The sequence below is a fragment of the Thunnus albacares genome, chromosome 2, assembly GCF_914725855.1.
Source record: "Thunnus albacares chromosome 2, fThuAlb1.1, whole genome shotgun sequence".
NCBI classification, from domain to species: Eukaryota; Metazoa; Chordata; class Actinopteri; order Scombriformes; family Scombridae; genus Thunnus; species Thunnus albacares.
The window spans coordinates 36,856,354-36,882,382 of NC_058107.1; the positions used below are offsets into that span (position 1 = coordinate 36,856,354).

At 39.2% G+C, this 26,029-nt stretch overlaps 1 protein-coding gene across 1 annotated transcript; it reads right to left on the minus strand.

The window, feature by feature from the left end:
• Nucleotides 1-3,879: 3,879 nt before the first annotated feature.
• Nucleotides 3,880-25,492, minus strand: LOC122968185 (synuclein, alpha interacting protein). Its single transcript, XM_044333196.1, has 12 exons — nt 25,367-25,492; nt 19,934-20,021; nt 15,361-15,433; nt 14,639-15,204; nt 13,332-13,500; nt 12,887-13,188; nt 12,473-12,652; nt 9,973-10,086; nt 9,379-9,504; nt 8,042-8,211; nt 6,715-6,804; nt 3,880-5,823 (listed from the first exon to the last, which is right to left on the minus strand). The coding sequence occupies exons 2-12, from the start codon at nt 19,988-19,990 to the stop codon at nt 4,833-4,835; spliced, it is 2,838 nt and encodes a 945-aa protein (XP_044189131.1). The 5' UTR covers nt 19,991-20,021; nt 25,367-25,492; the 3' UTR covers nt 3,880-4,832.
• Between the last annotated feature and the right edge of the window lie 537 nt (nt 25,493-26,029).

Below are 26,029 nucleotides of genomic sequence, written 5' to 3' on the forward strand. Positions count from 1 at the left end.
GTGTGTTTTTACAGTAAACAGGTTAAAACATGCAAAAACACAAAAGATAAGTCACATTTACAGCTGCAACAATTAGTTGATTAGTCAAGTGACAGAAAATCAATCTGCAATTATTTTAATAACTGAATAATTGTTTCTGTCATTTTTTAAACAAATATGCCAAAAATGTGTTAGTTGTAGTTTTTCTTCCCTTTCATACATGATAGAAAACTGAATTTCTTTGGATTTTTAACTGTTTGTCAGACAAAACAAGACATTGGAAGACATCAGCTTGGGATTTAAGAAATTATAACAGATATTTTTCACATTTTCTGACCTTTTCTAGAAAAAAGAATGAACTGGTTAATCAAGAAAATGATTGTCAGATTAATCCATAATGAATGTAATTGTTAGTTGCAGCCCTTTAGTCACATTGTACCAAATTTCCGGTGAAGAAAAAGTCAATGTGATTACAAGTCTTGATTGGAGTATTGATAAATTACTGCTCTGATCATGGAACTCTAATTTACTTCAGTATCAAAAAAAGACTCCATAAATATTTTTTTATTATAACAGTTTATTTCAGTTTGTCTTCAGCCTTCACATCAGTTTAAATAACAGAAGGGCAGAAGAGCAGCCGTCCGTCTCTGTACACGCTGGTTAGTAAAAAACAAAGAAAAAAAATCAACTCACATCAGACAATCTTTTCAAACATTCACTGATATTGCATCTTTTTTTTTTTTTTTTGCATGGAGAGTAAACATGATGCAGCAACACTGTCCATCTGAAGAGTTCATTTAAAAAAAATACAACAAAAAGGTACAATTCAGTTCGTCTCCTCTGTAGAAGCGTCCTGAAGGAGTGGTTACGAAGAAATAAAACAAACTGCATTTCAAAGACAATCTCATCAATACGATCAATCCCACAGACAGAATACTGGTTGTTTTTGGCAATGACACAACTGTAATATTTTGAGGCGATGCAGACGGGAATAATTTTCCTGCAAACTCCAGCCGAGAGAACGTGAAAATGTCCTGAAATTAAACATAAGAGCTAAAGTTGTTGTCTGGATCTGAGTAAAGATGGAGAAGAACCACATTTACCAGTGAAGTTCCTGTTTTAACTTGATAACTGTGCTCACCTTTTCTTTCTTTATTGTTAAAGAGGAACTTCACTGATTTTACACATCCAAGTGTGTTTACAGGAGAAAAAGTCAGAAATTTGACGATCATGAGCCAAGATCTTAAGTTAGATTTTTACAGTGCGTGAATGAGCAAAGTTATGATTCTGAGGTTGAACTTGTGTCCCTTGGGTGCAAAGATTGAGAGGATTGATATCACTTTCATCTCCGTGCATCTAGTACTTTAGTGCACTTTTGGTCTGGGGATGTTTTTCCTGATTTGAGCCCCTTCTCTCCCACGAAGGGAAATTTTAAAGTTACAACACACAACGATATTTTAGACAACTGTTCTTCTAACTTTGTGTCATCAGTCCTGTTACAACATGACAATGCCACCGTGCACAAACCCAGCTTTAAATGTGAGGTGATTTAGGACTGAACTTTACATATGCTCAGCTGAAAATCTTTTTAAACATCTTTGCAAACACTGAAAATCTGTAAGATTACTGTATCTGTACACCAGATGCAGAAACAATGAGCTAATTTCAACCTGACACAGAAAAGATGATTTTGTGACAGAAGAAGAAAAAAGTAACTTTTCCTCACAAACATACCTTTAAAAAAGACAAATGCTGTCGTCATTTTCTCTTCATTTCAACTTAAAATTGCCAAATTTCATGCAATATTCCTTTACTTTTATCTTTAGGAGGCAAAGCAGCTCCATAAAGAGCCAGTTTGGTGTAGAAGAACTTGACCCTCAACCCCATCCGACACCAGTGAACCAGACCTCATCACCAACATCAGTGTTGGACCTCACTATGGGAGCAAACCCCTTCAGCCGGGTGCCAACATCTGCTGGAAACCAGAAGATTGACGGCTGTTAGCAGCATTAATGAACATGGTGTCACAATCACGTTACACTATTGTTACTCTATCACCTAAGGGTGTAATGTTCAGGTGTCCACATACTTTTGGCTATGTAGTGTATTTCTGTACTGGACACACAGAGATAAAACTGATACTCATCTTCTCATCTGACCCTGGAGAAGTCACTAAAAATACTGGACTGCTCCTTTAAATTCTCCCGAGTGTGAGTGTGTAAACCTACAGAGACAGTAGAGAGGTCACTGTGAGCAAACTGCACAGCAGATTCTTACTGATCCTGACTGTATGTGAACGTCTCACACAAGAATGTAACAGAAAAACTCTTCACCGTCTGATGAGTTTGGATCAGGAATGTTCTGCTACGTGTTGTTTTGAACATAAACATGAGAAAACACGACAGTCGTGATCCAGTTTCTCCCAAAACTACGAACCAGAGAGTCCAGGCTGTAACCTGCGAGTGTTTCCACACCACAGACACACAATAAAAACTCAAACAGGCAGGAAAAGGATGTTGCTGTGTTAGTAGTGAGGTTTATGGGATGGCTGCTACGTTTTTTTAAACATTTGCTTCCAGTTTTTGCGCCAAGATAAGTTTACTGAACTGAACCCCACACCTGCTTTTAATAACTATGGTTTAAGATCATTTTTCTGGACATACACTAAAATTTGGAATAAAATCCCACACAAGAAATTCTTCCTCCTTCTTACAATTTTAACAATTTACACAGATTTCCTTCTTCTGAATCCAATTTTTCATCCAATTTGAATTCTGTGCAACTTTTTAACATTTAAAATTTGTTTACTTTTGCTATTTTTTGTTAAATGCAGTATTCTTTTACTGAAAATTACCTGTTAAAAATACTGTATGTATAATTTAGCCCATATACTGTATAAACATATGAAGAATATTTCTGTCTAAATAAATGAAATGAAACATGTCAAAGAGCTGCATAAAATATCAATCTTATCCGACTCTCATTAAAACATCAAATAAGCAAATGTCCCAAAATGTTCCTTTAAGGGTGTGGTGGTTTGTAAAATTAAAACATATTTTAGATTCTGATGAACTCATGACCTTTCCTCCAGCGCCACACACAGGACAAACTTTACATCTTTATCAGTTCTGAACTGTTCTGTACAGGAAGTTCGGTTCAGCATTAAGGCTGCAACTAAATATTATTTTTATTATAGATTAATCTGCAGATTCATGTTTGTAAAAACTTCAGAAAACAATAAAAAATATTGATCACAATATCCTAAAGCATAATGTGACATCTGCAAATGTCATTATTTTTATTCGACCAACAGTCCAAAAATATTCAATTTACTATAACAAAAGCTGCAAATTCTCACATTTGAAAACCTGGAACCAGCAAATGTTAGAAATTTTTGCTTGAAAAATAACTTAGTAACATTAATGATGATTGATTTTCTTTCAATCGACTATCAATTCATCGTTGCAGCTCTAGAGGATAACGATAAATCGACGGAGTGGTCTTTTGTGGTTAGTTATAAATATGCAACTGGTCTCAGTAAACATTTTTTTACAGTTTCTATTTGAAAACATGCAGATAACAGTCTTTTGCAGTAATGACTGAGCATCAGTGCCAATGTTTGAGTGCCAATAATTACTTTTTTGGCCACTTGCTGTGCCAAAAATGTGCTGAACCACATGCAGAGAGCTGAGGTTCACAGAGAACAGTTTAGATTTTGTACTGTTGCACCTCTATTTCTATCTTTAATATCCTCTACAGTGAGATTGTTGTGAGTAATAAACACTGTGTCTGAAAATTCACCATCAGAGGTCCAGAATATGACAGACGACACCATCAGTTTACAGCCTCGGACTTTTAGTTTCCAGCTTTGAGTTTATCTCTCTTTTCTCTAATCTCTTGTTTCAATCTCTGGAATGAATCGACATGTTTCAACTTCTTCTTCTCTTAAAGTTTATATGATCGGTCTGTTTGTCAGCCGCTGTAGAAGGTGCGTCCTCCAACCTCCCCGTCGCAAGCACATCACACAACTAACGTCTACTTCATGCCAAAAATACTGCATAGATAATAACCATGGAAATAAAAAATAAAAAAGTGTGGAATATAATGAAAAAAAAACAACATTTAAATACTACTATATATATACAGTGGTTTTAAAAAGATTTTTTGTGCTGGTGCATTGACCACGTGCGTGATTATAACCACATTTTAAACATTTCAAATCATATAACTGTGTGCTTAAACATAAATATTTTTCATCTTTAGTGTAAAGAGGACAAAGTACAGTAACAGTAACAGAAACCGTTAATCTTTTAAAAATGATACATTTGTTTTGGTTCATTTTAGAAGACGAATGTTTTGCGTTCTGGTGTAAAATCAAACTAACGAGGACAGGAAATGTGAGGTTTCTGCAGGAACGCTGATTACAACACAAATAAACGTCCTTCATTTTCATTTCGTCATTAAAAACAAATCCTCGAGTCTCACCAAAACACTGATGATTCTCGTTCATTTTAAAGTGATTCTGTCTGTTTAACAGCATCAAATACATTTGAACAAGATGACAAAGAGACAATAACAGCTGAGACATTTTCTGTTTCTGTCTTTCAGTCCGTAAACTGTATAAAAACTGTCGAGAGTCAAACGTTTGAGGCAAAGAACATGAGAAACTGTTGACTGTGAAGGTCTTAACAGAGATGCTAATATTAATGGAAAAAACTAATTCCTGTTGATTCCAGCAGATGTCACATGACGTTTCTTTGCATTTGGGTTAATTCACTATAAACTTCTCATGTCTGCTGCCTCTTGCTGTTTGCTCCTGAGCGTGGCGTGTTCCTTATGTGCTCGCTGCCCAGTTAAACGTTACTGGTCTTGTTCTTGCCCTTGCCTCCTCCTGGGCTGCTTTTACTCTCTGACTTCCTGCCAGGTGAGTTCTGACAGGTAGAAACTTTCACAGCGGCACCTGATTGGCCACCGCTGTTGTTGTTGCTGTGGTTTGTGTTCCCGCTCAGCGTCTCCATAATGGAGCGGAACGCCCCGAATGGCCGCTTGCTTTCAGAGCTTCCTGTTGGAGTCCTCTCCTTCCCATGATGCCCTTTGGTTGGCTCCGCCTCCTGACTGGAGCTCTTGTGGACCTGCTCGTCGAACGTGACCCTCAGCTTGAGGTTCTGAGATGTCTTCCTGCGAGAGGAGGGCGACTTCAGAGCGCTCTTGGGGCTGGTGGCGACTTTCTGGCCATTGGCGGCATCGTGGGCGTCGCTGGAAGCATCAGGTGTTTTTCCGTCTGTGGCGTCGGGGTCACTGGAGGTGGGGGAGGGGTTGTAACCACCACTGTCCACCGACTTTGACCCGCTGACAGAAAACGCCTGCTTCTTCTCTGCTGCTGAGGAGGAGGAGGAGGGGAGGTGCTTCCTCATCATCAAGTGGAGATGGTTGGAAACTGGCTCCTCCTCTGTGATTGGCAGATGGGACGGCCTATCAGGTCGCAGTGTGTTTGTGGTTGGGGCTCCTTGACTTTTACCTTCCTCCGGTGGATAACCGTCTGAATCTGATTCGCTCAGAGAGCGCTGCATGATCTGTTTGAGTCTTGCTAGTTTCAGCTCTCTCCTCTCCACCAGCCCGGTCCTGCGGGCCCCAGGGGCCCCGGGGCCGTCTCTGCTCAGGCCACCCGCCAGAGGAAGCCTCTCTCTGGGACACAGCATCTCCGGCGCGTCCTTCCCCAGCAGCTGCCGCAGCACTGAGTCTGGCCCCACCCCTCCCTGACGAACCAACCAATGGCCGTCCCCAGGAGTCCCCTCCGCTGTCAGCATCATCTCTGGCCACGCCTCCACTGAGGGCTGATGGGAGCTGTAGTCCACAGAGAGAGACACAAATTCTCCTTTACTTTTACATCCTTTTATTATTTTATGTTGTTATTGTCTTAAATAGCCAAAAAAAAACAACACCGCTACTAATGCAAACACCTACAATGCTGCTACTACTATTAACATCATTACTGATACTGCAAATAGTATGTATTTGTTTTGCTGCCACAATTATTTTGACCATTACTGGTTTCTGCTGCTATTTATGCTACTACTACTACTACTACTACTACTACTACTACTACTCTAAAAAACAAACTAATAAAACACATTGGGTTTGTGCAAACAAGTTCAACACAGGCAATCAACCTAGTTTAACTCTGAAATGGGCCGGACCTCCTGTTTCAATTAAATTAAATTAAAATTATAATTATTATTGTATTACAAAATTGTAATAAAATAACACGGCCTGCATGTTTTCAAACTTTTCACACCTTGATTGCATTCCTACACTTGTATGATACACACGATATACTCTACTTGCTGCAACATATACAGAATGTAAAACCTTTGCATGGTGGCGGTAAATATTTCAGCTGTTTCTTTTGCACTGCTCACTTGAAAACTGCTGTTACTACTGTGATCACTTGCAACTACTGCTGCCGCAACCACTGTTGTTCATATCGCATCTCATAAGCACAAGTTCTCCTGGAGGGAAGTTATTATCATCGCACTGCAATCTTTGCCCTGCTGAGATTGGTTTATCTGGTCAAAAGCTGTCATTTTTCAGACTTACTCCCCGGTGTAAAACTATCTACACTCCCTTCATCATAAAAATGATATAACTAAAGACTCTACAGTTGATGAGCAGCATGTTAGAGCTGTGTGTGTGTGTGTGTCTGTGTGTGTGTGTGTGTGTGTGTGTGTGTTATACTTGGGTGATCTGGAAGGTGTCCCCTCTGCTTTGTTGGGGTCCATCAGTCTCTGCATTTGTTTCTGTAGAGCAATCTTCTCTGCTGCCTGTCTGCATGACCAACAACACACACAACAGGATTAACACCGACAGACACACAACCTACATACAGCTGTGAAGTTTTTAACAGTGATAGTAATGTTGGAAATGATATTATTTGTAACTGTAACAGATGAGCTGTTGGTAAGTTTGACCTCAATGGTTCCAACTAACACAAAGGGACGAAAAACTAGAAAAATTAACAGTAAGAAAAACAATAACTGAAAGACTCTTCAGCAGAGGTTTCAGTTACTGTAACTGAAACAAAAATTAAAAATTGAAGTTTCCATTGCAAGAACTTCACTATCTGTATCCTGGAGATGACCATAACCCAGAACTGCTAAGAACCTGTAATTCCACTGTATTTCACAAACTGCCACCAAATCACATGTTAACGTTATCACTTTTAAATGTCAGTGTAATTAAAATCACTTAAGGGTGTATGTGATGTTATGAGGCTCTTTTCAGCAGTAGCAATAGGAGCAGGACTGCAAACTCAGGTGGGATGCTCTTTATGGGTCACTGGATAAAAGCGTTTGCCAAATGACAAAATGTAATGTAAGATGTAAATGAACTTTACTGGCCGCATCATGTAGCATCGCATCATTTACCAGTGCCTGTAGTATAAACTGGACGCACCATACAGACAGAGAAAGTAGTGCTGGTACTGGTGCTTTTCTAGAATGTTTGTGTGTTGGATTTTACATAGAATACAACAGATGCAGACGTTTTAGTGGGTATGATTCACTGTCGGCTACAACGCCTCAAGAGGCAAATCACTTCTGATTCATAGTGAATGAAATGGTGTGACGCTGTAGCTGAGACAAACAAAGACAAAGTTAAATCAGCAAAGTTACCTTTGGGAAAGCTAATGTTACTACAGCTGCAGTGAAACAGAAACATTTCAACCAACAGCAACTGTAAACAGTTTGCATCACAGACCTGTGGTCAACTGGTCTACTTGAAACTGAAATAGTACTTAAAAAGCCTCTTTTCCCATTATGTATACATGCAAAACAAGATGACATAAATTGTGGTTACAATACATCAGTTTGACTTCAGAGCAGAGCCCACATTTAGTTCCAGGAACTCTTCCCCAAAGCGGATTGGAAACATCATAAACACGGCAGAATTTGTGAAAGCGGCGACACGTTAACTTCCAGGTCATCAAGTTCTTGCTTTGGTAACGAGGATTCATAGTAACGATAAATAAAACACAAACTTCAAACGTTAAAACATTGTAACTCACTCATTGAGCTGTTTGGTGAGTTTAACAACCTGCGACGCAAGCGACATGCAGGTTTCCACGACAACAAGGTAGCGGGCGCAGGTGGTGTGTCCCTGCCGCTCGGCGCTCTGGGAGGGCCGCTCCCCTTGCTGGTTCTGGACCGTCACGTTGGAGCCGTACTCCACCAGAGTCTGGACACGGAGAGGGAGAAGTTTACAATCGCTGCTCTGAGATCTGAGATGTTGAAGCTTGTTTCTCCATCACGACTCAGAACACAAACATCACTATCTCCATTATTACTTCTTTTATTAGTAGTTCTGTTTCTGTGTCGTATAATGTTCCCGCCTCAGTACAGATCTACTTGGCTTGCGGAGGAAAAGCAGCTCTTTTCTTTATAACAGATCATTAATTATCAGTATTTTGACTGGCGGCCTGGCTGGCCAACAGGAAGCAGACGAGACTGATAACATCCGCCTCTCCGTCAGCAGGGTGTGCCACCTACCAGGAAAATAACACTCAGCTTCCACTGTAGGAAAACCAGCTTCAGAGTGAAAAACTGGATTTTTATAATAAGTTAATAAGTGAACGAGTGGAGGCTGAAAAGGGTCTGACGTCTGGAAAAATAGGTCAGGAACACAAAAATTTGGGCTTTATGTTGACATTTACACCAAAACAGTGCACATGGTGGAAGGTCAGGTGATGTGTTAACATTTTTTAAAATGCAAGTCATATATAAACAAACTCCCCTCAGGCTGAACCCCTTTAGTTTTACAGGTAAAGTTAAACTGTGTGACATATGGTGCTACCTACGTATCTGCTAGTGCTGAGGCAAAGGTGATGGAGGGGATGTCAAAAGACCTAATGCAGAGCATTTCGAACTGTGAGATGCACCTCCCCGGGGGGGCATAAGGGAGTTGAAGGAGAGCAGAGCAAGTGTTTTTACACTGACAAGAGGCCACAATTTGTGTTCAAACTTACTCCTTCTTTGAGTCATAACAGACACGATACACATATTTTACACCATCATCTCTGATATGTATCGCGAATAAACATCCATAAATCTGCTTACAGGTATAGATTACAAAAAAGAGGCTTCAGGACTAGTTGTCTGTATATCTATGGCTACACTGCTGTGGAGCCAGTTTGCAAAATGTAAACAAATATTGGTTAAAAAAAGAGACACACAGAATCTATAGCAACACTATACTTCCTGTTTACATGCCCCAAAGCATTATGGGGACTGCAGTTCCAAATAGGCAGACCTACAGTGTCAGACTTTGTAAACCCCTGATCTAATGAAACACAACAAGAAGAACAACATCATCTGGCTGAGATTTGTGACTCTCCTGCGGTCGTACCTGTATACAGGTGAGGTGTCCGTACTGCGCTGCGACGTGGACGGCGGTGTTTCCGTTCTGGTCGACTTCATCCAGAGAGATCGCCTGCTCCTGCATGAACTGAAGCAACCACAACAAGACCTTCTCCTGCAGACAGAGAGAGAGAGAGAGAGAGAGACAGATAGAGATAGAGAGAGAAAGATAAGAGGGAGAGAGAGAGAGAGACATCTTACCCTCCTCTATCAAAACAGGTCAAAAAACACAATCCTCCAATCTAACCAAACACACACAATGTCCTTGTTAAAGACAGATAACCAGATGAGTTCCCTCAAACTGCGCACAGTCCTCCCTCTAAAACAGATCAAGGTCTTTTACATGAACATAGTGTGGGTGTATGTGCACTTATATCCTGTTCTGATATCAGATGTTAAACACGGTCAAAGAGTTATTGGTTTAGAGTCAAATATTTGATGGACACAAAAGGTTGGAAGAGACACACTGTTTCTGCTGCCTTCAATTTAAAACATTTACAGATACTTTCCAAGGACTTGTGGATATTCATGTTGATACCTGTGTGTTTATATGCATGTGTGTGTGTGTGTGTGTGTGTGTTACCTGTCCATAGCGGGCGGCATAGTGGATCAGACTGGGATGTTCTCTGGTGCAGCTCAGTTCTGCTATGGCCTCCGTCTCACTCACCATCCACCTGACACACTCCAGATGACCGTTCTGAACACACACACACACACACACACACATTTTAAACAACATGTTACACAGAGGACCAGGTAGTTAGAAATCTGTCATCCTGTTAATCTGAGTGAATAAACAAGACGCTTGAAGATAAGAGCCAATCAGGACTCGGCACACAGCTGCCCAAGCTTGTCTCTAGATAACACACATCCTGTCTGGCAGCCAATCAAGAGCTACGTTTCCACTGCAGGTCAAAACAAAACAGGACTGCTCAGTATTTACCGCGTTCATTTTTCCTCAGTTTCATTCCACAGACTCATTTTTAACTTCCTGCTGCTGCTGCCAACAGAGCTGATGTAAAAGTTTACATCATTTTATCAAAAACCTCCATCTTCAAACTTTATGATCTCACTGACCAGCTGCTGACAGCCAATCAAATGTCTGCAGGTCCTTGTTATAATACAGATGTGATAAGTTTTTTCCAGGCCTTTCAGTGCTTTCACCTGCAAGTTCAAGATTGAGGAAAATTGAGGTAATTTCGTCCAAAGTTCCTCGTGGATTCTTTGAACCATTTTAAGCTTCTCAGTTCTGAAGACTTTATTTGAAGGGTAACTTAAATGTATGTATTCAGTTTATCAATGTATACCTTTGTCTATTTTACTGAAAAACATGTGACTGTTGTTGTCTAACAACCACTTTGTTAGAAGACTTGAACCTGCAATAAGTGATGTTTTGTCCACACATTTTGCTCAGAAACAAGTAGTGAACACGACACTGACATCTCATCAGCTTTTAAGTTGATATGTTGAACTTGATAGCAAACAGTTGTTTAACTGCTAAATGCTCCACTATGTTCACCAGCTAGTCTACAGCTAACTGTGTCTGTTTGCTGTTTGGTGCTGAGCAGGTAGTGAACAGTGGCTTTTTTAAAGAGCTTTTTCTCTGAAAACAGCTGCCTGCTGCGGCCAAAAATAAAGCTATGAGAGCTCTGAGAGTGAAACAAAACCTTAAAGTTGCAGCCGGACAGATAAACAATGAGCTGAAACTCACTATAAAGCTCCGTAAAGCCGAGAGGAGCTGCAGAGTCGCTGATAATTCTCTGTAAGTTCATCACTACGAGCCACAACCAACACATTACACACATTGTTATTATTAAAATATTGATTACAACTGCTTTAAAAGGATGAGATCGGGATTTTATCTCTTCATTATTGTCGATGATTTAGCTTCTGCATTTGTGCTGTAGAACTTCACATCATCCAAAAACATATTAAAGAGGCACAGCGTCACATGAGGTGAAATATTCCTTCATTGCAATCAGCGTGTCGAGTGTAATTTCTATGTCAACATTTCCATGTTGGGTAGACACGTCATTGTTTCTGCTGCTTTGCTAGTTTGACGAGCTGAGAGTGAAGGAATATGACACCCAGCACAACAGTACGGCTCACTTTTTGTTTGATCCTTTACCTCTTAATCCCTTTTCAGACATTTAATACCTAACATTCCTGGCTTCATCTATCTATTTAAGTGATGGAGAGTTTTATGTTAATGCTCCTTACAGCTTTTATCAGAGATGACAGAAGAGTCTCTCTCTCAGGCTGCATCGCTGACGGATTTTAAAACATATTTTGCTGTTGAAGTCCTGGTGAATGAGTATCGCTCTCCAGCGCTCCTCACAGTGAATCCACTGATACACTTTTCACATCGGCTTAATCATTTAATGTTATTTGAGAGCGAATTCTGCTGCCTGTTTTAGAAAGTCCCACATGCACAAGCCCTGAATGACAAGACGTTCAGTTTCATTCCTGTTAGCTCACATGCTGTACGGAAAGCTGGATATTCATTTATAAAACAGTTGGCATGAATGAAAATAGAGAATATAGAGAGGGCATGCTGGTCTGATTATTACAGTGGTTGTAAGTTGCACCACAAGGGGAAAAACTGCTTTTATAGACTGATCTGATATAAGGAGATCAATCTCCTCAACACCTTAAAATCACGTTTAATTTTACAGTGTTTCCTAGTTTTTCAACATTGGTTTTGTGCGTAAGAGATGATGATTGAAATGTTACATTTACTACAGTGAAGTTAGAAGGTGAAACAAGACGTGCATTTCTCTCTCTGCATGTTTGAACTCGTGCTGCTGCAGCCTTCATGCCCGTTTGACAAAAGCGTTACAGAAACATTTCAGGTCCGACCTCGTGAGATCGTCGTCGTGACTTTTACGTAACAGTTACTCAGGTGAGGTGTTCATTCAGACATGAGACATGCAGGTCTGAAAGAGGCTTAAAGCTCGCAGCTGAAACCTGTGTAAAAACCAAAACACCAACACACTAAGACATACATTCTTGTTTGTCTCTGTGTACGTTCACATTAACGCCTGAGAATGAAAACAAACACACACACACACACACAGACTGACCTTGACTCCCAGGCCGGCGGGGGTGAGCTGCTGGTTGTTGCGTTCGTTGAGGCCGTCCTCGCCCATCAGAGAGGTGAGATGCTGCAGACAGTCAGCGTGACCCTGACTGGCCGAGATGTGCAGCAGATTGTTCCCGTCCTCGTCTCTGATCAGCTCCAGGTTATCAGCCGCCAGGTGAGGCTGCAGCATCGGGAGGAGGAGGACAAACAGGAGGATGGAGAGGAATCAAAGAGAAGGAGGAACATCAGGGCGGAGAGGAAGAGTGAGATGAAGGTGGAGGAAAATGCAGAGGAAGAGAAAAAGGAGAGCAACAAGGGGAAGAGCGGCGGTTGGAAAGGAGGAGGAAGAGGAGGACAAAACATCAGACATCGGCGGCTCGCTCATGTTACTTCCCTCTGATGATGTCACACTCACCAGCAGTGAGATCTGTCCCTCTCTGACGATGTTGATGATGTTCTGGTTCTTCTTGGTCTCCTCGTCCACCTCCCCTCCTGCTCCTCCGCCCCCACCAAACCCCCTCGGTCCACCACCGCCTCCTCCTGCACCTCCACCTCCACCTCCACCTCCTCCTTGTCCTGGAGTCCAGGTCTTAGAGCTATCCTGCCTGCTCACACTGCACCCAGGAAGGGGGTACATCATCCCTGGGCCCCCTGGAGGCTCCACGCCTGCTCTCTGGCTCTGAGAGTCTGGGTAGACCCGCGCAGACAGCAGCTTGTCTGGACATCATTTAACAAACAAAACATTTCAGATCATCTTACACCCTTACATTATCAATGTTAGGAAATTCTAGACACATTTTTTGTCCCCCAGGAGAGGGTTAAGAGGAAGAAGAAAAGATGACAGTATTTTTGTGAATTACCCGCATCAGAGAAAGACGAGAGGGAGGAGGAGCAGCTGAGGAGGCCGGAGGAGTGCAGCTCTGGCTGGTAACTTCCTCCAGCCGGGGCGCGGTGGAGGTGGTGCAGATCTGGATCCATCGACTTGGACTTCCTCAGGTCCGACCACTTCACCGGAGACAGAACACAATACTGCAAAAAAACATCAAAAACAACGGGGTCACGTTCAATTCAAGAAATACAATTACAATTCAATATTTTAACCTGTTTTTAATGCTTTAAACAACTTAAATGTTGAAACACAAACTTTATTGTGAGTTACATGTTTATGGGATAAATGTTGAGTAAACTGAAAACCTGAAGCCTCACTGGCAAAAAATATAATTCAAGGAAACGAAGTGGCTGCATTAATATACAAATATACTAAAGTAATTACAATTTACATCAGTTCATGTGAAGATGCAATTTAAAGTGCTGTTATCTTCTATAAATGTAACTCCAGTTATTAAGTTGGTGTCAGGCGTGTTAAACACAGACTAACTTAAGTTTTCTACAGGAAATATTACCAGTTTCACTCTCATTTAGCAAAATAATATATTGGTAGTATACTTACAGATTTTCTAAACGAATAATATTCAAAAATTAAATTACATTTATCATTTATAGATGATACAAACTGTTGTTGCCACATATTAATGTAATAAAGAAAACTGCCGTTTAGCCACGTAAAATGTGAGTATCAATATCTGAGTGATGAACCATGATCAAACTGTTGACAGCTCTTCACCTTAAGGTAACAAATAAAAACTTCACTTTTTAAATTTCAATTGTGATTTAAAAAAAAAAAAAAAATCCAGCCCTAACTGGGCACATATTTTACATTTTATAATTCCCAAGTAGCTGACCAGGTGCAAGTGTGATGAGAAAGAGAACAGAAGAAAAGGAGTTGGGGATTTATTAGCTTTGAAAAATTGTAATTTAATTATTAATCTTTAAACCTCACTGAATAAAAGCACTAACCTTTGATAGCAGGTGTCAGAGAACTAGTAAGAGCTATAAAATGCATCCTGTGTGCTGCATTTAATAGACTTATCATCAGCCACTCAGAACTGTGTATATATTAGACACTGTGCAAGTCTGAATGGATTACTGATGCAGAATTTATATGTAATGAGACGTACAGGTCAGGGGAGGTATTTTGAGTTTCCACTTGGGCTGAGTCCATTATGTGTAGAATACTGAATATCATAGAATATGCACTATTTTATGTTATTTGTCTGTACTTCCATTTAGCTGGTAAGACATTAATTTATAAATCTGTAGTGTGTACCGGAGTCTGTGAGCTGCTGCTGCCCAGGCTCAGAGGCTCGTTGTGGGGTAACGCGGAACTCTTCAGCCCTCCACCACGGTTCCTCTCCAGGGTGCCTCCGCTCAGGTTGCTCCCCGTCACCGAGCGCTTGTCGTGGGGGACGCGAGGCAGCGTGGACATCTGCTGACTGGACTTGATATAAGGCACGTCCAGGATCTCGTCCATGTCCAGATCGTAGTGCTCCAGCTCCCCAAACAGAGCCTGAGGGTTGTTCCCTCCGACAACGCCCACACCGCCACCCAGGCTCTTCACCTTCCCTCCTGGCCCGTCGGAGGAGGAGGAGGAGGAGGCGTGAGTTGTTTTGTTGGAGCCTTGGTCATCCTTGTTGTCCTCCCCCGGCTCCCCCAGGCCCAGCCCCTGGCTCTGGACTTTCCCATCAGAGTCTGAGTCGGTGGTCTCTGGTTGGTGTTTGAGAGGGGAGACCCTCTTCACCGGCCGGAACTTACTGTGGACCTCGGCGAGCCCCGTGGGTTTGATTCCCCCTCCGCTGTGAGAGGAAACTCCACGACTCCAGTTGATGGCGGGAGCTGCAGGACGAGGAGATGAGTTTAGACAATGTGCTTCAGAGATTAGACAGAGACTTTGTTGAAGTTGAAGATGTATAAAAAGTAGCAGGACATCATCTGGTACACAGTTTAAGTTGAACTAAACTTAGTTCGAACTAAAAAAATATACTCAGTTACCTGGTCTCTCCTCAGCCTGGCCATCACTCCTCCTGGACAACTCTGGGATGCTCTTCAGAGACGTCACAGAATACTGCAAAAAGGAAGACAGAGACAGACAGACATCAGGAAACAGCAAACTGTAATTAGACAGTCCTGCAAAGAGATAAAATTGAACAAAAGTTTTATTTTTCAGGAGCATCATGTTGGTTGAAAACTGCACCTGAACTTTAGTATTTCGTTCATGCTGGAGACAAAGAGATGCTTTTAAATTCTGGTTCAAACCTCCCTGCAGATTCACACTAAATAAAAATACAAAATACTATGAGATATTGCAGTTACACTAAAACTAACACCTCCATTTTACAAGTTTTTACTGAAATGTACATAGTAGGGATGTGCCGGTATCAAATTTTCACACGAAAATCACAGTAAACGATATTATTGCAATAATCCTACTATTAATGCTAAAATATAGTTAAATTATTTCACACCATGATCGCCTCAGATTGTGGGACTCTGCATAAGAAATAACATTAAAAACAATTTAAACACTGAACAAAAGTAGGTTGTTCAAAGTTCAAGACAGTGTTTCTTACATGCCACATATCCTTATTTAGAAGCGCACACAGAGCATAATAACAGGTAGCCTATACTGTATACTTACAGGCAGAGCTGAAGCTAACCAGTGAGGAAGAACACCTGAGATCTTGACGCAGTTTGTCAGTCAGATAAAATTTTGCTCTCTTTCACTGAACGTAATGACTGAACACCCGTGAGTTAGCCACACTTCAGTGGGTTGACAAGTAACGTTAATACAGAAAGTCCTGTCCAGACAGACAGGAGCCTTGTTCTCTGGTTATTCTGTCTCTGTATGACCAGTAGAAAGCCCCTTCCTTGTGGCTAAACAAAATTAAACTGGTAATGAAGGCAGGCGAGCTGCTCTTTGTCATGGTGTCCTCTGAATACAACAATAATCACAGTAATGGAAATGGTTGACAGTATTGATACTGCGGAATTTTTCACTGCGGTATATCATAGAAACAGTATACTGGTACATCTCTAGTGGGCAAATCTGGCCCTCCTACTGAGATTTTCCCCTTTACAGATTGCATCAAGTCCTTTACATCACTTTTCACAAATCTACAGTAGATAATGTAAATACAAGGCTCGTCAAAATCCCAATAAATATGAGCTTGTAACCTCTTGTAACACTTAGATGAATAACACACACATCACATACTTTTTCCCATCTGACCAGAAGAGATTTGTGCTAATAACAGTACTTCAGTTTCTACCACAAATGAAGCAGGCCACTGTTTATTGTGTGTGGCTGACTAATGGGAATTATGACATCCGCCCTCAGATAAAACACTATAACTGCTTCATACAAACAAAAACATATCAAAAAATACTTGTGATCATCGTGCCCTAACAACGGCAGCCCTCAAATAAACAGTACTGAAAAAATCTGGCCAACGGTTGAACCTAATTGCTGACCTCGGGTTTAAGGTCTCAACGTGCTCTGAAATTAAAGCATTGAAGAAATAAACAATTGGACATAGAACACACATTCTTTCTACAGTGGAAATCGAATATTTTTGGGAAAGTTCTTCCAACACTGCTGCAGAAGTTCCCACTAATGTGTTGCATTTGTAGGTTGCTTTGCTTTCACCCTTCTGTCCAGTTCATCCCAAACCAGCTCGATGACTGTGCTGGTTCCTTGATCTGAAGCCGATCATCTCGTTTTTTCTTCTAAGGTAGTTCTGACAGCCGGGTGGTTTGTTTTGGATCATTATCTTGCTGTAGGATGAACCCCTGACCAGCTACGTGTAAACCAGAGGGTATTGCATGGCTCTGCAGGATGCTGCCAGTCATTCTATGCAAGTCTGGTTCCAACAGAAGAGCCCCAGACCATCATGCTTCCTCCTCCATGATTTTATACAGAAAGAGGGTTTGTATGTTGTATGGGGCAGTGGTGACTTAAAGGTTAGAGAAGCAAGCTTGTGACCTGAGGGTCGTCGGTTCAATCCCCTGACTGGCAGGAAAAATCTGGGTGGGGACAGTGAAGAAGCAGCGCATGCCCCTCCTTCATTACCACCACTGAGGTGCCATCGAGCAAGAGTCTCAACCCAAAAACTGCTCCAGTGGAGCTGCTAAGTGGCAGCAGATCAGACTGTGCTTGTACTGGGAAGTTTCCAGGTATCAATGTGTAACTGTATGAATGTAAGCGGGTCTGTTCCTGAAAAAAGAAATTCCCCTGAATAAATAAAGGTTAAAAAAAACAAATAAACTAAGGTTAAGACACCTGCAGGAATTGTTTGCACCAAGGTTTAATTTACGTCTATTGCTGCAGAATAGCTGTGTTGTTAATATTACTTAATCCATGAAAAAGGCCTTTTTAAAATTTTGAAATTTACATTATTTTTCAGTTTTTGGTAGCCTAGACTTTATTTTTTTTTTATCTCTGGCAATTTACTGGTTACCTTTGTACCATTTACCAAGTTATTAATTGGAAGATCTGCTTACATAAAAAAAAAAAAAAGGCAAAATTGGAGTGTTATTGTAAAGTGTGTTGTAATTGGATAGTTACAATAGTATGTAGTAGTAGGATAGTTACAGTAGTATATTATAGTAGGATAGTTACAGTATTGTATTATAGTAGGATAGTTACAGTAGTGTATTATAGTAGGACAGTTACAGTAGTGTATAATAGTAGGATAGTTACAGTAGTGTATTGTAGTAGGATAGTTACAGTAGTGTTTAATAGTAGGATAGTTACAGTAGTGTATAGTAGTAGGATAGTTATAGTAGTGTATTATAGTAGGATAGTTACAGTAGTGTATTATAGTAGGATAGTTACAATAGTATATAGTAGTAGGATAGTTACAGAAGTATATAGTAGTAGGATAGTTACAGTAGTGTATAATAGTAGGATAGTTACAGTAGTATATAGTAGTAGGATAGTTACAGTAGTGTATAATAGTAGGATAGTTACAGTAGTGTATAATAGTAGGATAGTTACAGTAGTATATAGTAGTAGGATAGTTACAGTAGTGTATAGTAGTAGGATAGTTACAGTAGTGTATAATAGTAGGATAGTTACAGTAGTATATAGTAGTAGGATAGTTACAGTAGTGTATAGTAGTAGGATAGTTACAGTAGTGTATAATAGTAGGATAGTTACAGTAGTATATAGTAGTAGGATAGTTACAGTAGTGTATAATAGGATAGTTACAGTAGTATATAGTAGTAGGATAGTTACAGTAGTGTATAATAGTAGGATAGTTACAGTAGTGTATATTAGTAGGATAGTTACAGTAGTGTATAAATGTAGGATATTTACAGTTCTGTATAAATGTAGGATAGTTACAGTAGTGTATTATAGTAGGATAGTTACAGTAGTGTATTATAGTAGGATAGTTACAGTAGTGTATATTAGTAGGATAGTTACAGTAGTGTATAAATGTAGGATATTTACAGTTCTGTATAAATGTAGGATAGTTACAGTAGTGTATTATAGTAGGATAGTTACAGTAGTGTATAGTAGTAGGATAGTTACAGTAGTATATAGTAGTAAGATAGTTACAGTACTATATAGTAGTAGGATAGTTACAGTATTGTATAATTGTAGGATAGTTACAGTAGTGTATTATAGTAGGATAGTTACAGTAGTGTATTGTAGTAGGATAGTTACAGTAGTATATAGTAGTAGGATAGTTACAGTAATATATAGTAGTAGGATAGTTACAGTAATATATAGTATAGGATAGTTACAGTAGTGTATAATTGTAGGATAGTGATAGTAGTGTATTATAGTAGGATAGTTACAGTAGTATATAGTAGTAGGATAGTTACAGTAGTATATAATAGTAAGATAGTTACAGTAGTATATAGTAGTATGATAGTTACAGTAGTGTATAGTAGTAGGATAGTTACAGTAATATATAGTATAGGATAGTTACAGTAGTGTATAATTGTAGGATAGTGATAGTAGTGTATTATAGTAGGATAGTTACAGTAGTATATAGTAGTAGGATAGTTACAGTAGTATATAATAGTAAGATAGTTACAGTAGTATATAGTAGTATGATAGTTACAGTAGTGTATAGTAGTAGGATAGTTACAGTAATATATAGTATAGGATAGTTACAGTAGTGTATAATTGTAGGATAGTGATAGTAGTGTATTATAGTAGGATAGTTACAGTAGTATATAGTAGTAGGATAGTTACAGTAGTATATAGTAGGATAGTTACAGTAGTGTATAATAGTAAGATAGTTACAGTAGTATATAGTAGTATGATAGTTACAGTAGTGTATAGTAGTAGGATAGTTACAGTAATATATAGTATAGGATAGTTACAGTAGTGTATAATTGTAGGATAGTGATAGTAGTATATAGTAGTAGGATAGTTACAGTAAGTTTTGTTTTGGTCACAAGCCTGCTGTTTAGCATATGTTTACATAGCAGCAGTTTGGTGAAGCTGCGGCACTAATGGTTCGTAGGAGTTACGTAAAAGGCAGATAAAAGTTCACTTTGGGTGCAGTAGCTGCAGTTGTGTCAGTTGTTAGCTTGTTCCTGTCGTACTGACCACTGAATCATCAGAGAAATCGATCTCATCCAGGTCCAGGTATTCAGGAGCCTCCATCTTCACACCACATCATCAGCCTCACGAGCAGCTGCAGACAAAACACACAAAATAACATCATCAGAGGCAATCGGCAGCTAGAAGACGACTCACCTGCCTATTACCTGTAAGAAACATCAAGTTCATGAGTGTTTCATTCCCATTGACTTACTGACATCAACGCACAGTGTCAGCAGATGATTTTAGTTTAAGAACAGCTCTGAATGTGTTATTTTTATTGTGATAAATGAATAAATGTGCTGTTATTTCATTGGTGAGCTAAAATTCAAAGCTACACGGACAATTTGAATAAAGAAAAACATGACATACAATTACACAATCAATTCTATCTCTCATGTTAACTAGGGAAATGTATATTTTTTACCTTCTCTGTTTTTAAGTCTTTTGTGAGTCTTCCTGGCCTTGAGGAAAACACATACTTTGGTAACCACTGAATAAAAGCCAGAATACACTTTAGCTTGTACTATTTTTATGTAGCAGCATCGTTACATCACACCCATAAAATATAATAAAGAAAATCACCTTTGGGTATAAATGTAACAGTGATATGATCAGCAGGAAATAAAAGACAGGAACTGGCTGCAGGAAACAGAACAGTCCTGCGGAAAACTTGTGTTTGAAAGCTTTTTGTGTTCTTGTTATTTTTTGTAACTTTATTCTTACTGCGATGACAAACTGCTGCTCAGTGAATAAAGAGGAAACTGTGGAAACAACAAATCTGACTTCTATTCTGAGGAGGATTTTTCCCTCTCACCGACCAACAAAAGGCTGAATGTAGAACGTGTTGTTCTGAAGAAAGTAAAATCCTCTTCTGCTCAGTGAAACTGGAGGTTTAAAAGTGTTTAAAGCTCAAACTGTCAAATGCACAAACTGCCTGAGCTGTTGTGATCAAAGGCAACAAACAGCAGGATAATCAGGACTAATCAGAGAGCAGCATGACTCGCAGCGCACCCAAAGCTTTAAAGACGCAGCCTCACCCAACACAAGAACAAGAACCGACCCCAAACAATCTGTCAAAGAACCCCCGAGCAAGAAATAACTGGCACCACTGAGCTTCTGTTTGTGATAAAAGTGCTAGTAAGGGTTCTAACTTGTTATTATATTCTTTGCTGAACTGCTTTTTTGTTTTATAAATTAAATTATTAGTGTATAATACATAAAAACAAAAAAACAACAACAAATTCACAACTATCACAAGTCCCAAAAGAAGTTTTCAAACTATTTATTTTTTCAGGCCAAAATTCTGACTCAACAGGTTCAAATTACAGAAAAACACAGAAAAACTGTAACATGACTAAATTATTATTAAGAAGCTTCCAGTGCAATATTACACATATACTGTAAAGATCACTGATAATAATTTATAGATCAATTTCAGGCTGATTTACTGACTGATCTACTGGCCGGGGAGTGTTATTACTGCTGCACATTTTCTCAAAGTATTTAGTTTGCTCTTGTTGAGGCATTCACTGTCAGCAGAGACTTTGTGCCAGTAACACACGTCATTCTGACTAGAGCCCAACTGATAAATGGCTCATTGTTAAATATTAGCTCATTGCAGATATTTTGGTAGCAACGTTTATGTCAGCCGACATAACCGCAACGTCCGTAGATCAGTTCCAGACAGGGACCTTTGTTGGATGTTATACCCATCCTACCCAACCTCCCCTTGTTCCTTGTCTGCCAATTCACTATCCACTGTCCAACAAAAGCAAAAATGCTCCCCAAAAAGCCAATAATCATCAGATTTTTTTATGTCTCAAATATCAATATTGGTATCAACCTCAAAAATCCTATCAGCCAGTATTTCTATTACGTCCATTCTCAGCACAATGTTTAAGACTTAATTTGCACAAAACTACCAACAAATGACTTTGTGCAGCCTCATCTGAATGAATTTCAAAGTTAAACCAAATAAGCGCTGCCTATCAGTTTTGAGGTGTCAGCAGTATCTGCTGAATCGTAGCGCTACAGTGGAAATTTTTTTAAGAAAGGCCAACAAGAGACGTGTCATCAAATCGCTGTCATCCACCTACACTGCTCTCATGTTTTCAAAGTGCGGCAAATCAAAAGCTGTGGCCACAGTTTTTTCTTTTACTTTATTATGAGTCATGTCATGCTGTATCCTGATTGGTTGGTTTGCAGCTATGTGTCATAGCAGCAGTCAAACTGTGAGAATTTGGTCTTGTATTTCTTACTTCAGTGCTTCCAGTCAGAATTTTGACACAGTTGCTGAAGCTGTTGGTGTACACGTCTCGATCTGCGAAACCATTATTTTCATTATGGATCAGTTTACTGTCTTAGAGGACTAAAGAAACCAGAAAATATTCACATTTAAGACGCTGGAAGCAGAGAATTTGGACATTTTTTTCTTAGAAAACTCCAAATGATTAATCGATTATCAAAACAGGCGACTAATTAATTGACTCGGCTAGTTGTTGCAGCTCTACATGACAAAAATTTTAGACTGATGACCTGAGATTTACTGTTTCTCTCATGACTGTGACTGTAAGAGCCAAACTGCAGCAAATGTTTGTTTTTGTAAAGAATGTCAGAGGTGTTCATTCAACTTGTTTGTGTCCACTCTCAGCACATTACAACCATTTCTTTATGTTTAGAAATTATCAAACTTCTATTTGTAGCCACAGGAAGTTCAGAAAGCACCAAAGAGTTTCCATGTATAAGTGGAGCTGTTTTCAGACTGTGTGGGAGAGACCGCAGAACTAAACGGGTCAAAATAAAACCTCTGATTGCAGCTTTGAGAAACAGTTAAGCCTAACATCCTTGATAACAATAGTTTAGCCCTGTACCCGACATCAAAAATAAGACAGATCCAAAAAAAGGAGGAGGACGTCTACTTTCTGTGTTTATGTGACGAGTCCAAATCCCTCCAGGCAGTGAGACACAAAAACAATCAGATGAGAGATCAGATGTTGTTCTGGAGCAGAGTCAAGAGACCAAGACGGGAGATTTGAGGACATTTGATTACTTTTTCTACACAGTGAAATAAGATAAATGTTTCTTCACATTTCCCTCAGAGGTCAGGTGAAAATCCTCCTTCTAACGACTCAAGTTGGTCTAATTTACATGGTGTTTGTTGGTTATTGAGCAGGTGTAGAAACAGAAATGTAGAAAAGGAAATATTCTGGTTTTAGCAGCAGTTCACGTTGAAGCTGTTTCTTAACCCACATCCCTCATGTATGTACATGGGATGGATAAAACATTAGGAAAACCTTTCAATATAATGCACTAGAGCTGGAATGATTAGTCAATTGACAGAAAATCTGCAACTATTTTGAAAATTGAATAATCGTCATTTTTTAAGATAAAAAGCCAATCATTTAGTTGTTGCAGCCTCTGAAATGTGAAGCTTTTCAAAGGTTTTTCTTTATTTTTTACTATTTTCTACATTGTAAAGAACAATACTGAAGACATCAAAACTATGAAATAACACATGTGGAATAATGTTGTTAACAAAAATGTTTCATATTGTAGATTCCTCACTATTGGCCTTCTCTCAACCAGCTTCATGAGGTAGATAGGATCATAAAGTTTTAACATTTTACAAAATAGTTTTGTCTAATTAATCATTTAAAACAAAGTGTGATTAAAAACTAACAAAATGAGTTAGCTAGAAAGCTAACGTTAAGTTTGAGCTATACTTGGCTTTGAATCGATTATGCATTTTATTGAGAAGACTGTGTGTGCACATTACTAGCTAACACAGCTCATGACTAAATGGTTACAGGTAATGTTAGTCTTCTCATGAAATGCCATTATTAATTTGAATTGTGTGCCCGCTCTGTTACAATCCTCTAGGTTTAAAGCTATATGGCTTTAGTATAATTTCAGAGCCCCACTCTCCATTGTTGTCCATTTAGGAGGCTTATTTTTGATTGCCACAAAAATATCAGTAAGGTTGATGAGGTGTAAGCAGGCTGCTACAGTTCTCGCTAATGTTGAAAATAAAACTCAACTTTTCACCACTAATGTCGTTTAACTCATTTAAATGTGGAAACTGAGGTAGATCATCAGAATCTTGTATGACTTGACGTGTCTTATTTTACTTATAGTAGAGACTCGACTTGACTCGACTTAAGACTTGCTTGTGCACATGTGTGACTTAGTCCTACTTCTGATTAGCAGCAAAATGTAGTTAAAGTATTGCAGCAAAAGTACATAAGTATTATGAGCTTGATGTAGTTAAAGTATTGCAGCAAAAGTACATAAGTATTATGAGCTTGATGTAGTTAAAGTATTGCAGTAAAAGTAGTGGTTTGGTCCCTCTGACTGATATATTATTATATATGACATCATTAGATTATTAATAGTGAAGCATCAGTGTTAGAGCAGCATGTTACTGTTGTAGCTGCTGGAGGTGGAGCTAGTTTACACTACTTTATGTATATAAAGTAGTTAGCTAGTTTAGTCCAGTGGTTCCCAACTTAGGGGTCGGGCCCCTCCAAAGGGTCACCAGATAAATCTGAAGGGTGAGATAATTAATGGGAGAAGAAAGAAGAAAAAACAAAGTTCTGATACACAAATCTATTCTCAGTTTTTGGACTTTTTCCTCTGATCTTTTATTTTTGGTGAAATACTGGGAATATTGTGTCAAATCTTCATCTGAAAAGTAACTAAAGCTGTCAAATAAATGTAGTGGAGTAGAAAGTACAATATTTCCCTCTGAAACGTAGTGATATAGAAGTATAAAGTAGCATCAAATGGGAATACCCAAATAAAGTACAAGTACCTCATAACTGTATTAAAGTACAGTACTTGAGTAAATGTATTAACTTACTCTCCACCACTGGAGATAATATTGCCTCAAGGTAAGTACCAAACTTGGTTATTTGGTAAATATCTACTTTTAATTTCTGTTTTAATGACAAAAGTGTTGACAACATGACATTTTATGGTAAATGACCAAAAGAAAACTACCAGCAGGATAAAGAAAACACAAAACAATAACATTGGAGACTAAGTTTGGGGTGATTTTGGCTTAATTTCCAGGTAATTTACCTGAATAATTAGTATTATACTGAGAATTAGTATGAAACAGACACAATAGTCACTGAAGCTGCGTAATTTCTATTTCACAGATTAAAAATCTGACCGTAAAGTGAGTTGAGGTGGCTTTTCCTCTTCTCATCCCTCCAGTTTAATCCGCTGATACCTGCTCATGTAGCAGCAGGAGGCTAATTAAGCTAAGCTAGCTCGCTAATCAGCATCCAGACAAGCTAATGTGGAAGCTAACTGACTAGCACAGCCAGGCAGTTGGAAAATTGGGTCAAAACAGAAAGCTCAGGTAAAAACGACCCCAGGGCCGGGATAAAAAGCTGTTTCTACGGGTTAACGGACAGTTTTAGGATACTGTACCTTGTCGAAGTGAGGCAGCCGAGGAGAATGAGCTAGCTTGATGTGCTGATAGCTAGCTGAGCTGATCCTTGGATCCAGCTGTTTTTTTCCTTCTGTCGCCTCGCTGTCTTGAAAAGCACAAAGACTTTGACATATGGGCAGCACAGAGACGAGAAAAAAGAGGAGGGCTCACTCTGAACATATTTCTGAGGACCATGTTCGTCAGGATGAACTACACACACAGTATAATGCACTTTAATTTCTATTGATAGTCAGATTTTTACATCGCTTTGGGCAAAGTGTAAAGTGTAAATGCAAATAAATTTAATCTGCACAAACATGAACAATGTTTCTTAGGCATTGTGGTTTCTGGATGTCACAATGAGTTACATTTCCCATTTCCATTCTGTAAAGGTGTGTGTGGTCTGGAAATAATAGAAAATAAACAATATACATATATCAGGAATCACTGAGATATTGTAATAAGCTCACTTACTGGTTAACAACTAAAATGGCTGAACGCATCTCCAAATAATACCAGTGAAAAAAACTATTAATAGACTGGCTTATTAACAAATGAAATACAGTTTAAAAATGAAAGTCTCCCATACTGTGAATTAACTTTCTTAATAGTTACTGAAACAGTCCATCTACGCTGACAACACTGGCAGAGAAAGCATGTTC